The sequence below is a fragment of the Carcharhinus amblyrhynchos genome, chromosome 2 (assembly GCF_965287045.1).
Source record: "Carcharhinus amblyrhynchos chromosome 2, sCarAmb.v2.hapA, whole genome shotgun sequence".
NCBI lineage: Eukaryota > Metazoa > Chordata > Chondrichthyes > Carcharhiniformes > Carcharhinidae > Carcharhinus > Carcharhinus amblyrhynchos.
Window position 1 is genome coordinate 73,914,678 of NC_137325.1, and position 15,635 is coordinate 73,930,312.

General features: G+C 41.3%; 1 protein-coding gene across 1 annotated transcript in view; it reads left to right on the forward strand.

Annotated features, from left to right (window-relative positions):
* vwde (von Willebrand factor D and EGF domains) overlaps positions 1–15,635 on the forward strand; it is a 247,121-nt gene that overhangs the window by 90,269 nt on the left and 141,217 nt on the right. The window contains exons 5-6 of the mRNA XM_080216599.1: positions 2,126–2,358; positions 12,877–12,966. Of these exons, the coding sequence (XP_080072725.1) occupies positions 2,126–2,358; positions 12,877–12,966 (323 nt within the window). The remainder of the gene's footprint in view (positions 1–2,125; positions 2,359–12,876; positions 12,967–15,635) is intronic.

Here is a 15,635-nt window from a genome sequence, read left to right on the forward strand (position 1 = left end):
TAACAATTTGTTTTCACCAACAATCTCCTTTCCCTTCTAACTCTAAAAGAACATAAGAACTAGGAACAGGAGTAGGCCACCTGGCCCCTGGTGTCTGCTCCGCCATTCAATAAGATCATGGCTGATCTTTTTGTGGACTGAACTCCACTTACCCGCCGGCTCACTATAAACCTTAATTCCTTTACTGTTCAAAAATATATCCAGCCTTGCCTTAAAAACATTCAATGAGGTAGCTTCAACTGCTTCATTGGCAGGGAATTTCACAGATTCGCAACCCTTTGTGTGAAGAAGTTCCCCTTCAACTCACTCCTAAATCTGCTTCCCTTGACCCGCCAGTGGAAACAGCTTTGCTGCTTCTGGCTTATCTGTTCCCTTCATAATCTTATATGCTTCTATCAGATCTCCCCTCATTCTTCTGAACTCCAGTGAGTATAGCCCCAGTATACTCAGTCTCTCATAAGCCAACCCTCTCAACTCCAGAATCATTCTACTGAAGCTCCTCTGCACCCCCTCCAGTGCCAGTATATCCTTTCTCAAGTAAGGAGACCAAAACTGGACACAGTACTCCAGGTGTGGCCTCACCAGCATCTTATACAGCTGCAACATAACCTCATTGTTTTTAAACTCCATCCCTCGAACAATGAAGGTCAAAGTTCCATTTGCTTTCTTAATTACCTGCTGTTCTTGCAAACCAAATCCTTGAGATCCCTGCACAAGGACATGCAAGTCCTTCTGCACAGCAGAATGCTGCAATTTTTCACCATTTAAATAATAGTCCACTTTGCTGTTATTCCTACCAAAATGGATGATCTCACATTTACCAACATTGTACTCCACCTCCAGACCCTCGCCCCTCCCTTAGATTGTCTATATCCCTTTGTAGACTTTCAACGTCCTCTGCACACTTAGCTCTGCCACCCATCTTAGTGTCATCTGTGAATTTTGACACACTACACTTGGTCCCCTACTTCAAATCATCTACGTAAATCGTAAACAACCGTGGTCCCAACACTGATCCCTGAGGCACACCACTAGTCACTGATCGCCAACCAGAAAAACACCCATTTACCCCCACTCTTTGCTTTCTGTTAGTTAACCAATCCTCTATCAATGCTAATACATTATCTGTAACAGTGTGCACCTTTGTCTTATGTAGCAGCCTTTGGTGTGGCACCTTGTCAAATGCCTTCTGGAAATCCAGATACACCGCATCCATAGATTCCCCATTGTCCACTGCACATGTAATGTTCTCAAAGAATTCCACCAAATTAGTCAGACATGACCTTCCCTTCATGAATCCATGTTGCATCTTACCAATGGGACAATTTATATCCAAATGTCTTTGGCTCCTAGTGAATCCACAAATATGCTCAACCCAGCATACTTTCTCAAGAGCCACCAGTAGAGCAATTGGTGTCAGTGGGCTTTTGAGTTGCACAATATCCACATCTCCAGATTTCCAGTGGATGGCTGAAAAGTTATCAAGCTAATATCCTGTACCCCTTACCAGAGACATTAAGACTATTCTGGTGTTGCAACTGCTAACCGAGCACAGCTCAGCTAAGGGTGCACAGAGATAGGTTATAAAGAGACCTGGCTGATTAATGCAGCTTAGCTGCTTCACTGCTGATGTTCACACCCAAATTAGTCCCAGTGCATCTCTGGGATGTGGAGGGAAAATTCATCATGTGTTTCCATATTTTGTCAGTGTGCAGTGACTCTTGCCATAATTGCATGTTTGTGAGTTCAGACAGCATGGCGCATAACCACAATGCCGTCATGTATAACTTGCCTGACTGATACTTACCATCTCTAGTTCCATGTAAAGAATGAACCTTTTGCAAAGAACACAATGGCAGCTGGTGCGCATAGAAAAATACTTGAAAGGAAAGAGTCAAAGCCATCAAGAAGCTAGAAGAGAGGAAACCTTGGCCAGAGGAGTAGTAACATAAAAAAATCCAAATTCTTTAATGTATGTGTTCATTATAATAGTCACAAATGTCAAGACATGAGAAGTTGGAGTGGAGTCTCCTTGTGAAATAATTGAATATTGCTCAGTGGGCTAATCTGAGGATATCTGTCTTCAAGTTATGTCATATTAATGATTTATGCTTTTATTTACCAGCTAAATATCCACCATCTCCAACTGCTGTTGAAGTTGTGGCTGAGTTAGATAATGGCAGTATTTATCTGAAGTGTTCCTTTGAGAGTCCAGTAGTAAACAGTTCTCTTGGATTTGTTATCACCTGGTTCCGACTGTCTCCTGGTGGAACCAAAGAAGAGCTGCGTCAGGAAACAACAGTCCAGTCATTTTCCTTCATAGAATTGGATGGAGTAAATCTCAGACTTGGGGACAAGGTATGTTACTTTCTTATATTAAGAAAAGAATGTACTATGCCTTGAAGCCATTGCTATTGTTTTTTGAAATGGAAGCCCTGAAGATACACAAGCAGTTATTTCAAGATCATGTCCATTACACTGCTTCCTGTTGGAGTTTGCTGAGTCAGTGGGAAGGCAATTTACTTCCAGGGAGCTGGCACGCATTCACCCCATTATTGGTACGTCTTGTGTGACCGCGCTGCTCCATGTTCCTTGAAACAACTTTTATTACACAAATGAGCTACCATTAGGAGAAAAACAACAAATCAGAAATTGAAAAAAAATCAAAATAAACCTTAAAAAAAAGCAATATACAACCAAAAGAGAAAATGTGGAAAATCTCAGCCGGTCCTGCAGCATTTGTAAGGAGAGAAAAGAGCTAACGTTTTGAGTCCAGACGACCTTTTGCCAAAGCTTTGAGCATTTTGAGTCCAGATAACAAAGGGTCATCTGGACTCAAAACGTCAGCTCTTTTCTCTCCTTATATATGCTGCCAGACCTGCTGAGATTTTCCACCATTTTCTCTTTTGGTTTCAGATTCCAGCAGCTGCAGCAATTTGCTTTTATAGCAATGAAAAAAATTTGTTTTGCGTTCCTATTCCTCAGTGTGCATAATTTCAGACTGCTACTTGCTGCATTAAAATTACAGCACTCCCTTGTTATACGCCTGGCAAAGTTCCTGTTTGGTATCTGCCTTAACATTCTTAGCAGAATAAAGCATGAAAAGTATATATGTATGGCAAAGAAAATTGTCAAGCTTTAATTTTGCTTCGGCAAACATCCAATATGTTTTTCCATAAGTTTTGGTGGTATTTGGTGATAGTGTGAAATATACAATTGCAGCCCATTTAAACCTATCTTCTATTTCTCTTGAAGTCAGTGGAAAAGAAAATTGAGTGAGATGAAATGTAGGTTGCTAATTTTTCATTTTGCCTCCATTCAACAGTCCTCCTAATTGTTTTACTGGCGTGCATAGGTAATTTGTGGCCCCTTTAATTTTTTTTGCACATCCTGCACATGTGGTCATTTAGAGGGACAAGTTTGTGCATGGCCAGTCCGAAACACTCAGGTTACAGTGTAGCTTTGGAGGGAACTTTGCCTCTAATCTGTTTCTGTTGCATATTTCAGTCCTGGCACAATAAATTATCTTCAGCCAAAGATGCTAATTTGCTTTTATTATTTTTTGTGGAATGTGAGCATCACTAGTAAGGCCAACATTTACTCCCTGTCTTTCATTGCCCATGAAAAGATGATGCGAGAATTCTATTCTGTCTCATTCTTTCTCGTGATATGGCTGTCACTGACTAGGCTGGCATTTACTGCCCAACATAATTGCCTTTGATAAGGTGGTGGTGAACTATGCTTTGTTGAACTGCTGTAGTCCATATGGTGTAGGTACCCCCACAGTGCTGTTAGGGAGGGAGTTCCAGGTTTTTGATGCAACCACAAAGTAGAAACGGCAATATATTTCCAAGTTAGGATGGCTTGTGGCTAGATGGGCAACTTGCAAATGGCAGTTTTCCCATTAACCTGCGATCTTTGAACTTCTCAGTGATAGAAGTTCCTGGGTTTGGGAGATGCAGTTGAAGGAGCCTTGGTGAATTGCTGCAGTGCATGTTGTAGATGGTGCACACTGTTGCCACAATGTATTTGTGATGCAGTGACTTAAAGCTTAAGATAGTGGATAGGGTGCCCATCAAGAAGGTTGCATTGTCCTGGATGGTGTTGAGCTCTTACGTGTTGTTAGAGTGGCACTTATTCCGGCAAGTGTAGAGTATTCTTTCACAATTCTGACTTGTGTCTTGTAGATGGTAGACAGGTACTGGGGAGGCAGGAAGTGAATTCTCATTACAGAATCCCAGCCTCAAACCCGCTTTTGTAGCGATAGTGTTTATATGCTGACCCAGTGCAGTTGCTAGTCAATGCTAAGCCCAAGGAGGTTGGTAATGGGGAATTTAGTAATGATATTGTCAGTGAACATTGAGGGGCTGTGGTTAGATCCTTTCTTCTTAGAGGTGGTCATTATCTGGCATTTGTGTGTTGCATATGTTACTTGCCATTTATTCACTGAAGCCTGAATGTTTTCCAGGTTTTGCTGCATATTGACATAGACTGCTTCAATATCTGAGGAGCTATGAATGGTATTCACTGTGTAATCATCAGAAAAATCCCTATTTCTGACCTTATGGCATAGGGAATGTCATTGATGAGGCACCTGAAGATGGTTGGACCTAGGACACTACCCCGAAGTAACTCCTGTACTGGTGTCTTAGGACTGAGATGATTAACTTTCAAAATACCTTAACCATTTCCTTGTGCTTGGTATGGCTGCAGTCAGTGGTGAATTTTTCCCTGCTTCCCTACTTTGCCAGGGCTCTTACTCGGTCAACCACTGTCTTCATGCCAAGGGTTGTTTCTCTTACCTCGCCTCTTGAGTTTAGCTCCTTTGTCCATGTTTGAAAAGTCTATAATGAGATCATGAACCAAAAGGCTGTGGCAGAACCAGAACCGAAGGGCGGGTTATCATTGTGTAAGTGCCACTTGATAGTACTTGATAACTCTTCTGCCACTTGGCAGAGTAGAATAATGAATCAATAATTGGCTGGGTTGAATTTGACCTGCTTTTTTGCTTGGGATGCACTTTGGCTATTTTCCACAATACCGGGCAGATGTCTGTGCCGTAGCTGTTATGGGATGCTTGGCTGAGGAGTTTCTAGTCCAGGGGCACAAGACTTCAGTACTATTGCTGGAATGTTGTCAGGGTCTATAGCTTTTGCAGTACTCAGTGCCTTCACCAATTACTTTGTGTAGAACCGTAGAAGATTGGAACAGGAGGAGACCGTTTGGTCCTTCGAGTCTGCTCCGCCATTCATTACGATCATGGCTGATCATCTAACTCAACAGCCTAATCCTGCTTTTTCCCCATAACTTTTGATACTATTCATCCCAAGTGCTATATCCAACTGCCTCTTGAATACATTCAATGTTTTGGCATCAACTACTTCCTGTGGTAATGAATTCCACATCCTCACCATTCTTTGGGTGAAGAAATGTCTCCTCACCTTCGTCCTAAATGGTCTACCCTGAATCCTCAGATTGTGACCTGTAGTTCTGGACTCCTCCACCTTTGGAAACATCCTCCCTGCATCTTATCCAGACCTGTTAGAATTTATAACTCTATGAGATCCTCCTCATTCATCTGAACTCCAGCAAAAACAATCCTAACCTAGTCAATCTCTCCTTGTACTTTAGTCTTGCCATCCCTGGAATCATCCTGCTAAACCTACGCTGCATTCCCTCGAGAGTAAGAACATCCTTCCACAAAAAAGAGAGGAAACAAAGAGTAGGAATTTGGGTCCTTTTCAAATTGGCAGGCAGTAACTAGTAGGGTGCCACAAGGATCAGTGCTGAGTCCCAGCTATTCACAATATATATTAATGATTTGGATGAGGGAACAAAACATAACATCTCAAGGTTTGCAGATGATACCAGTTTGTGTGGGAGGATGAACTACATACAATACTCTAGGTGTGGTCCCAACAAGGTTCTGTTTGGTTGCAACAACACATTCCTGCTTCTGTACTTGAAACCTCTCACCATGAAGGCCAACATGCCATTTGCCTTCTTTACCGCCTGCTACATCTGCATGCTTACCTTCAGTGACTGATGCACAAGGAAATCCAGATCCTGCTGCATACTCCCCTCTCCCAATTTACAGCCATTCAGATGGTAAACAGGGGATCTGTTTTGGGGCCACTGCTGTTTGTCATTTTTATAAATGACCTAAGTGAGGGTGTAGAAGGATGAGTTAGTAAATTTGCTGACGACACCAAAGTTGGAGGAGTTGTAGACAGTGAGGATGGATGTTACAGTTTGCAGAGGGACATAGATAAGCTGCAGAGCTGGGCTGAGAGGTGGCAAATAGAGTTTAATGCAGAAAAGTATGAGGTGATTCACTTTAGTAAGAGTAACAGGAGTACAGAATATAGGGCTAATGGAAGGATTCTTGGTAGTGTCGACGAGCAGAGAGATCTTGGTGTACATGTGCATAGATCCCTGAAAGTTGGCACCCAGGTTGATCAGGTTGTTAAGAAGGTGTACCGTGTGTTAGCTTTTATTGGTAGAGGGATTGAATTTCGGAGCCGTGAGGTCATGTTGTAACTGTACAAAACTCTGGTGCGGCCGCACTTGGAGTATTGCATACAGTTCTGGTCACCGCATTACAAGAAGGATGTGGAGGCATTGGAAAGGGTGCAGAGGAGGTTTACCAGGATGTTGCCTGGTATGGTGGCAAGGTCTTATGAGGAAAGGCTGAGGGACTTGATGTTATTTTCGTTAGAAAGAAGAAGGTTAGAGGTGACCTAATTGAGGCATACAAGATGATCAGAAGGTTAGATTGGGTGGATAGTGAGAGCCTTTTTCCTTGGATGGTGATGGCTAACATGAGGGGACATAGCTTTAAATTAAGGGGTGGTAATTGTAGGATGGATGTTAGAGGTAGGTTCTTTACTCAGAGGGTAGTAAGGGCGTGGAATGCCCTGCCTGCAGCAGTTGTGGACTCGCCAACTTTAAGGGCGTTCAGATGCTCAGTGGATAGGCATATGGATAACATTGGAATAGTTTTGGTTAGAGGGTCATTGGATTGGTTCTACTGGTCGGCGCAACATCGAGCGTCGAAGGGCCTGTACTGCGCTGTAATGTTCTATGTAATCTGCCACCTTGTTTTTGCTTCCAAAATGATAACCTCATACTTATCCAAATTATACTGCATCTGCCATTGATTTGCCCACTCACCCAATCTGTCTAGATCATTCTGAAAGATGGCTGCATCCTTGTCACAATTCACCCTCCCCCACAAATTGGCATCATCTGCAAACTTTGAGGTGTTATATTTGGTTCCCTCATCCAAATCATTAATATATATTGTGAATAACTGGGATCCCAGTACTGATCCTTGTGGCACCCCACTAATTACTGCTTGTCAATTTGAAAAGGACCCATTAATTCCTACTCTTTGTTTCCTCTCTGCCGACCAGTCTTCTATCCATTTCAATACATTTCCTCAAATTCCCATGTGTTTTAATCTTGCGCAATAATCTCTTGTACGGGACTTTGTCAAACGCTTTCTGAAAGTCCAAATATAGCACATTGACTGGTTCCCCCTTGTCAACTCTACTAATTACATCTTCAAAGAATTCCAACAGATTTGTCAAGCATGATTTCACTTTGATAAATCCATGTACACTCTCTGATCATGCCACTGTTTTCTAAATGCTCCACAATAAAGTCCTTGACAATGGATTTGAGTATTTTCTCCACTACCGATGTTAAGCTTACTGGTGTATAATTCCGTTTTCTCTCTACCTCCCTTTTTGAATATTGGAGTGACATTCGCTACCTTCCCGTCTGCAGGGACTATTCCAAAGTCTATAGAATCCTGGAAGATAACCATCAATGCATCTACTATTTCTAGAGCCACTTCCTTAAGTACTCTGGGATGTAGATTATCAGGCTCTGGGGATTTATCCACCTTCAATCCCATTAACTTTCCCACTACCATTTCTTTAATAATATTGATCTCCCTCAGTTCTTCCCTCTACTAAACCTTTCATTCTCCAATATTTCTGGCATCTGATTTGTGTCCTCTTTTGTGAAGACAGAACCAAAGTATGTATTCAGTTGTTCAGCCATTTCTTTGTCCCCTATCATACATTCCCCCATTTCTGTCTGAAGGGGACCTATATTTGTCTTCACCAACCTCTTTCTCTTCACATATCTATAAAAACACCCTGTGTCAGTCTTTATGTTCCCTGGAATCTTTCTTTTGTACTGTATTTCCCCCTTCTTAATCACACAAAGTGAATAAGATTGATTGTGATGAAAGGTCTTTGAAGAGTCAGGACATGAGTTACTTGTTGCATGATATCCAGCCTGCTGATGTGGCCAGCTTAGTTAGGCTTCTGGATGGTACTGACCCTCCAGAGTATTGATGGTAGGATATTCAGTAGGAGTAATCCCATTGAATGTCAAGGGGAAGTGGTTATATGCTTTTGTATTGGAGATGATAATTATCTGGTGCTTGTGTGGCACAAATATTACTTGCCACTTACACCCCAAGCCTGACTATTGTCCATGTCTTGCTGCATGCAGGCACGGGCTGCTTCGTTATCAGAGACATAGGTAGGAAAGCTGAAGACTGCAATTTTCAGAAAAATCCCTCCTTCTGACTTTATTATGGTGGATAGATCATTAACAAAGCAGCTGAAAATTGTTGGGCCTTGGACATTGCGCTGAGTTACTCCAGCGATATCCTTGGACTGAGATGATTGACCTCCAACAATCAAAACTATCATTCCGTACGCTTGTTATGGCTCCAGCTAGTGTAAAAATTTCCCACTTCTCACTGACTTTGATTTTAATCTGAGATCCTTGATGCCACAATTCTTTATGACGAGCAGTCCTAACCTTCAAAATCATTTTTGTTTTCTTGGTGGAAACCAAAATGATCAATCATGAGCGATTTGTGAGTTTACACTATTTGGTAATACTATTAACATCACTTTGCTAATGATTGAGAGTAGAATGATAGAACAATAATTGGCTGAATTGAATGTGTCCTGTTGTCAGTGGACAAGACATATCTGGGCAATTTTCCACATCTATACCAGCCTTGTGCTGTAGTGAAATAGCTTGGCTAATGGTGCATCTAGTCCTGGAACACAAGTCTTCAGCACCACAGCTCGTACATTCTATGGAGCTATCGACTTTCTTGCATCCAATGCAATCAACTGCTCCTTGATATCAAATGGAGTGAATCATATTGTCTAAAGAATAGCACCCTTAATTGTGCAGACCTCAGGAGTGCGTCCAAAATTCATCTTGTACTTGTTGCATCAGGTTGAAGTTGTTTGCAAACACTTCCAAGACATGCTGTTTTTGAACTTGGGAAAGTTCATCGAGCCTGCACCTTCTGTTGTTTGTTTACTTATCCATCCATTCATGAGCTGCTATGACAGGATTTACAGGGCTCTGACCTGATCAGTTGGCTCAGGATTAGTTAGCTGTTTATACAGCAAGCTGCTTTTTCTGTTTAGTGTGTGTGTGTTGTCTTTTGTTGTAGCTTCGTTAGGTTGACAACTCATTTTCAGTAATGTCTGTTGCTGCTCCCAACATGCTGTCTTGCACTCTTCTTTGAACCATGGTTGAATCCCAGACTTGATGATAGAGTGAAGGATATTCCAAACTATGAGGCTGCAGATTACATGAATACACATTCTGTGACTATCAGGTCCTGGGGTGAGACTTGAACCTGACTCAGAGGTTCCACAAGACCTCACTTCAGTGATGGCACTGCATCACTCTTGAATGTGGACATTGAAGTCCCACTCCCAGAGTACCCTACTGTGCCCTTGCTTCTGTCAGTGCTTCTTTCAGGTGGTGTTCAGCAAGAAGTGCTGATTCATCAGTTGACAGAAGCTGATAGGTGGTAATTAGCAAGAGGTTTCCTTGTCCATATTTGACCTCATATCATGAGACTTCATCATTCCCGTGCCAATGTTGAGGATTCCCAGGGCCACTGCCTCCCATCTGTAAATCATACTGCTGCTATCTCTGATAGATCCGCCCTGCTGGTGGACAGGCCATATCTAAGGATGGTGATGGAGGAGTCCAGGACGTTATTGATGGATATTATTCCTTGAGTATGACTATCAAGGTGTCACTCGATTGGTCTTCGAGACAGTCTCCCAATCTTGGCACAATTCCCCAGATTTTAGTGAGGAAGATCTTTCAGGGTCGTTTGGACTGGGTGTGCTTTTGTCATGTCTGTTGCCTAGGTTGATATTGCATGGCTTGTCTACATTTATACCTAGTGGACTTCTTGCTAGAGACCTGGTACAACTGAATGGCTTGGTAAACCATTTTTGAAAGCAGTGAAGTAAGCGTATTGCTGTGGACCTGGAGTCATACATAGCCAGATAGTAAAGAAGCCAGTTCCCTTAAAAAGACATTGGTGAACCAGATGGATTTAATGGTAATTTTATGGTCACCGTAATGGTACTAGCTTTTCATTCCAGATTTATTTTAATTAAGTGAAGTTAAATTAGTCTCTTGGGAATACAGAGCTTGAATAGTGTTGAAAAAAGAGACATACAGTTAAAGCTTTTCATCCTGCAAGAGTGCAAAGGCAGCTTCACAAGAAGACCAAATCTTAAAAGGGCAGCATGGTGGCACAATGGTTAGCACTGCTGCCTCATAGTGCCAGGAACCTGGCTTCAATTCCTGACTTGGGTCACTGTCTGTGCAGAGACTGTACATTCTCCCTGTGTCTGCGTGGGTTTCCTCTGGGTGCTCCAGATTCCACCCCACTGTCTGAAAGACATATTGGTTAGGTGCATCGCTCATACTAAATTTGCCTGCAGTGTACCCGAACAGGCACCGGAGTTTGGTGACTAGGGGATTTTCACAATAACTTCATTGCAGCGTTAATTTAATCCTACTTGTGACATGAATTCATAAACTTTTTTAAAAATACCTTAAAGTGAACAACTTATACTGCATGGGAAGAGGTACTAGTCAGTTGGCAGGTGGATTCTGATTGGTAAGGGCTGTATTCTATGAAGAATGCAGTAGGGAACAGTTAACTGCCAAGTTTTTGTTTACGTTCAAGCCAAGCAAGTTTGAACTGACATTTCTCATCTGAAAATCAGTCCTACAAGAGGGAGCAACTTGGATGCTATTTTGAAGATATAGAATTTCATTTTAATATTTTCTGTCTCATTGAACAAGACCAGATAAAATCTTTGCCTATCTTTGCGATTAATATAAACAATTTCTGGGTGGAATCGATAAACCAGCGTAACAGATTGGGAATTTTAAACATATTTGAGGTGTCTGCAAAACCACTTGTATGTGTTTTTCACAACCTTGTCCACTGATTCAGTTTTCAGTTTGTGTAGATCAGGCCTTGTTCACAAATTCAAGCCTCCAGATTGAAATTGAGAGGTTTGACTAATTGTGTAAGTGTGAAAAGCTTTTAAAATTGCCCTCATTTTCTTGGGTTTTAAGATGTTACCAGCCAGGTGTGTTTTAAAAGTTTTTGATATCAACAAATATTTAATTTACAAAGAAACTTACTGGTGTCCATCAATTAAACAATTAAATGGCTCATTTTTAAAGCAAGTTTCAGTGATTTTCAATGAAGTTCCTCAACTGGAGGACTGTACACTCATGAAAAATTATTAACCCTTTTCAATTACACTGCATCAGGTTTACTATATAAATACACCAAGGAATACTTTTAGCAGTATAGAAAAGAAACAATTCCATTTGTTTCCACTTTTGGAGCATCTAGAACTGGAGGTCACTGTTTATAAATAAGGGCTTACCTGTTGAAAACGGAGATCAGGCAAAATCTTTTCGCTCATTGGATTGTAGGTCTTCGGAACTTCCTTCCTAAAAAGGTTGTGGAAGCAGAGTCTTGCTGTATTTATAAGGCACAGGTAAGATTCTTGGCAAACAAGGGGACAATAGATTATCAGGACTAGGTGGAATTCAGATTTTAAGTTACAGTCAGATCAATCATGATGTTATTAAATGTCAGAGTAGGCTCAAGGGGACTGGCCTACTCCTGCTCCTTGTACGTATGTTCATATTACGCTACCCAATTGTGCTCATTGGTTTAACATTCATAAGAACATAAGAACATAAGAAATAGGAGCAGGAGTAGGCCATCTAGCCCTTCGAGCCTGCCCCGCCATTCAATAAGATCATGGCTGATCTGTCGTGGCTCAGTTCCACATTCCCGCCCTCTCCCCATAACCCTTAATCCCCTCTCTTATCAAAAACCCATCAACCCGCGTCTTAAAAATATTTAGCGAGGTAGCCTCCACCAGTTCAACGGGCAGAGAATTCCAGAGATTCACCACCCTTTGAGTGAAGAAGTTCCTCCTCAACTCCGTTCTAAACCGCCCCCCCCTTTATCTTGAGGCTGTGTCCCCTAGTCCTATTATCCTTTGAGCGGGAAGAGTCTCTCCACCTCTATCCTATCCATCCCATTCATCATCTTATACGTCTCAATGAGATCTCCCCTCATTCTTCTAAACTCTAACGAGTACAAGCCTACATTCGTAATTGTGCAAATGAATTTTAGCCAAAATTTGAACTATAACCTAACCAGTATATTTTGGACACCCTGATTATGGCCAAAGCAGAAACTCTGGCCCCACTTGCTCAATGAATTGTCAGTACTGTTTAGTTGCTCAGACACTCAAAGAACAATGACCAAAGATATTTTTGTCACATTGTTAATTTTGGTTTTACCTGAACTGTTCTGCCGGAAGTCTACCACCCCGCCCACCCCTTCCAAGCATGCAAAGGGCGGACAACAGAAATGTCCATTGAGCTCAGGCAAGAATTTCCAGTCTCACTCGAGCAAGGCCGTAAAATCCCACCTCTCTATTTGTTATTATCATGTGTTACCTATTCTTAAATTCACAGATTTACTGCAGGAGTTTAAGTTTCTACTTGGATAGTCCGGATATTCAAGGATCTTCTGCTGAAAGCAAGGAATTTTTTGCTGGTGTTAAGGTATGAATAAAATACATTTATTTTCAGTCACAACAAACTTTTAATTTATTTCGCTTTTTCCAGTAGGAAAGCTTTATGCCGGAAAGCTTTATGCATTTCACATATAAGACATCAAACTGTGATGTGATGACCAGTTGTTGAGAAGCTTTAGGCTGTTTACAAAAGCTATGAAACCTGCAAAGATACAAAATAAACTAATATATCTTGTATGTAGATTACAAGATGCATGTAATTAGATAAAGGTATTATGAAAGAAGTTTGAGGGATAAAGTACACTTTGAAGGCCCCAGGTGAAATGAATTTGCTGGTGATTTAAAAGCTTTGAATTTCCTCAGGTTTTGTCAAAACATAACAATTGTGAATTTCTTGATTATTTGCATAGCCTCAGGCACTTGTGCTGAAACCCCACTTATTTCTGCAATTGCATTTTCTTAATCCTGCTGTGTTAATGTACGTAAATAGTTTGATGGCATCAGGTTTTAATTTTTATGACATCAATAAGGACAAGACTTGAGGAAGGAAGGTGCCAGATGTTCCATGCTTTCCTCAGGCCTCATATCTGTTCCTGTCTGTTTTATGTAAGTTGAAGGAAACTGGGTACATGACTCTCAGCCTGATATTCATACAAATGAATTCATTCAAACAAGATTTCTAATTTTCAAAGGAAACAGTGTAAGTTTTAATTTATTTGTCATAGGTGCAGCTGTGTGATATAAAAGACTTGATAAGAACTTTATTTTTCATAGTTATCAAAATACTAGCCAAATAACATAATTTACTGCAGTTCGTCAATGAAAACCATGTTTCCACATAGTGTCATTTTGCATTTCTTGAACACTTCCATTCTGTCAAAACTTTCTGTGCAACATATGTTGGCTCGCATCTGCAATGATTAAAGATCCCTCATCTCTCTATTTAGATGCTAGGCAATCTGAGATAATCATGATTATTGGCCACCACCAGGTTAACAACAAGAACAACTATTTAACTCAAAATAGTTTAAAGTTTTAAAGTCTATTATTGTCATAAGTAGGCTTACAAAATCTCCTAGTCGCCATACTCTGATGCCTGTTCGGGTACACTGAGGGAGAATTTAGCATGGCCGATGCACCTAACCAGCACATCTTTTGGTCTGTGGGAGGAAACTGGAGCACCCAGAGGAAACCCATACAGACATGGGGAGTATGTGCAAACTCCACACAGACAATGACTCAAGGCAGGAATCGAACTCAGTTCCCTGGCGCCCTGAGGCAGCAGCACTAACCACTGTACCATTGTGCTGTATCGAGTGCATCAATCAGCTTCAGAATCGATTCTGAGGCTAAAAGCCATGTTCTGCTCCAGGACTCATGCGCTCTTGCCCCTTCGGTGATCCGGCGACAGGACCCTCTGGATACTCGCCCCTTAAAGGCTCTTGCAACTACATCGCTTCCTCTTTAAGTGCCTTTTGCACAATATCTTGAAAAGTTAAACTATTTAGACATCATTAATACTAAATATTTTTCACATAGTACTTCAAAACTAAGTGTGTCAGGGGACTTTTGCTTTCTCTAGAGAGATGTAACTTAGCTGGGTGTGATCCAACAACAAAGGTAGATTGAGTTGGACTTTCTTGAGACTGATTCTCTTTTTGTGTAGGCATATCATGGTTCACTATTCCTGAGTTTCACAAAGGTCAACACTTGTTTCTGTAACAGACTGACTTGCCTGTTCACACCATTTGACCAATGACAACACCACTAGCACACACAACTGGAGATATGAAACACTTGCCCTTGAGACGACTCTTGTTTTCTTAAATAATTTAAGTGCTTATTTAGAATTTTGCCCTGAACTTCCACTTCGTAAGACACTGGGCTGGTTTTGGCCATTTCAACACCTAGGATCCAACTTGACCTGTTCCCAAAATATTTTACAAATACTGGATCATCCATCTGAAATGTCCTTTTGACGAATCATGATTCCTTTCCTGCTTATTCTGTTCTTGACTCCACCCTTCCCACCAAACTTGGAACTAGCAGAGTCAGCCTGACAAGTTTGGCTCACGTCTAGCTTGGTATACATTATATCCCCCCCACCCAACTTTGCAGATAGATCCTCTATTTTGGAGACAGGTATCTATTCAGCTTCCCAGTTTGGTTTACTGTCAGCTTATATTCTCCAGTATATGGTCAGCCTTGTCTGGTTTGATTACTCATACAATATGTGTTGCCCACTTTGAGAATTGCTTGGGCTTAATGACACCAGGTCTTAACATTTAAGCTCAGTTTTTGAACCTGTTCAAGCGCTGAGTAGACTTAGCCCTATAAAATCTCGGGGTAACTTCAGGATCAACAGGAAACTATGCCTTTAAATCTTTGATCATCCTCAACTCTTTCTGAAGTGCTACTTGGTATCTTCTGAGAACAGGTCCCCCCTCATTTATTTAAAAAATTTCCAGCCAGTTTAATTTGAACTTCTAGAGCCAGTCATAGCCCATTAAATTCAATCCATGGCCTGAAACCATAGCAGATTAAGCTGTCTAACTTACAGGAGTTATGATCATTCCTACAATTGGAATAGCTTCACCAATGTAGTACTCAGCTGCAATGTTCTTTAACCTCAAGAATTGAAACCCTCCTTGATGATATCAATATGTTTGTTCTCCAATGACCATGGCTGAGGCCCCC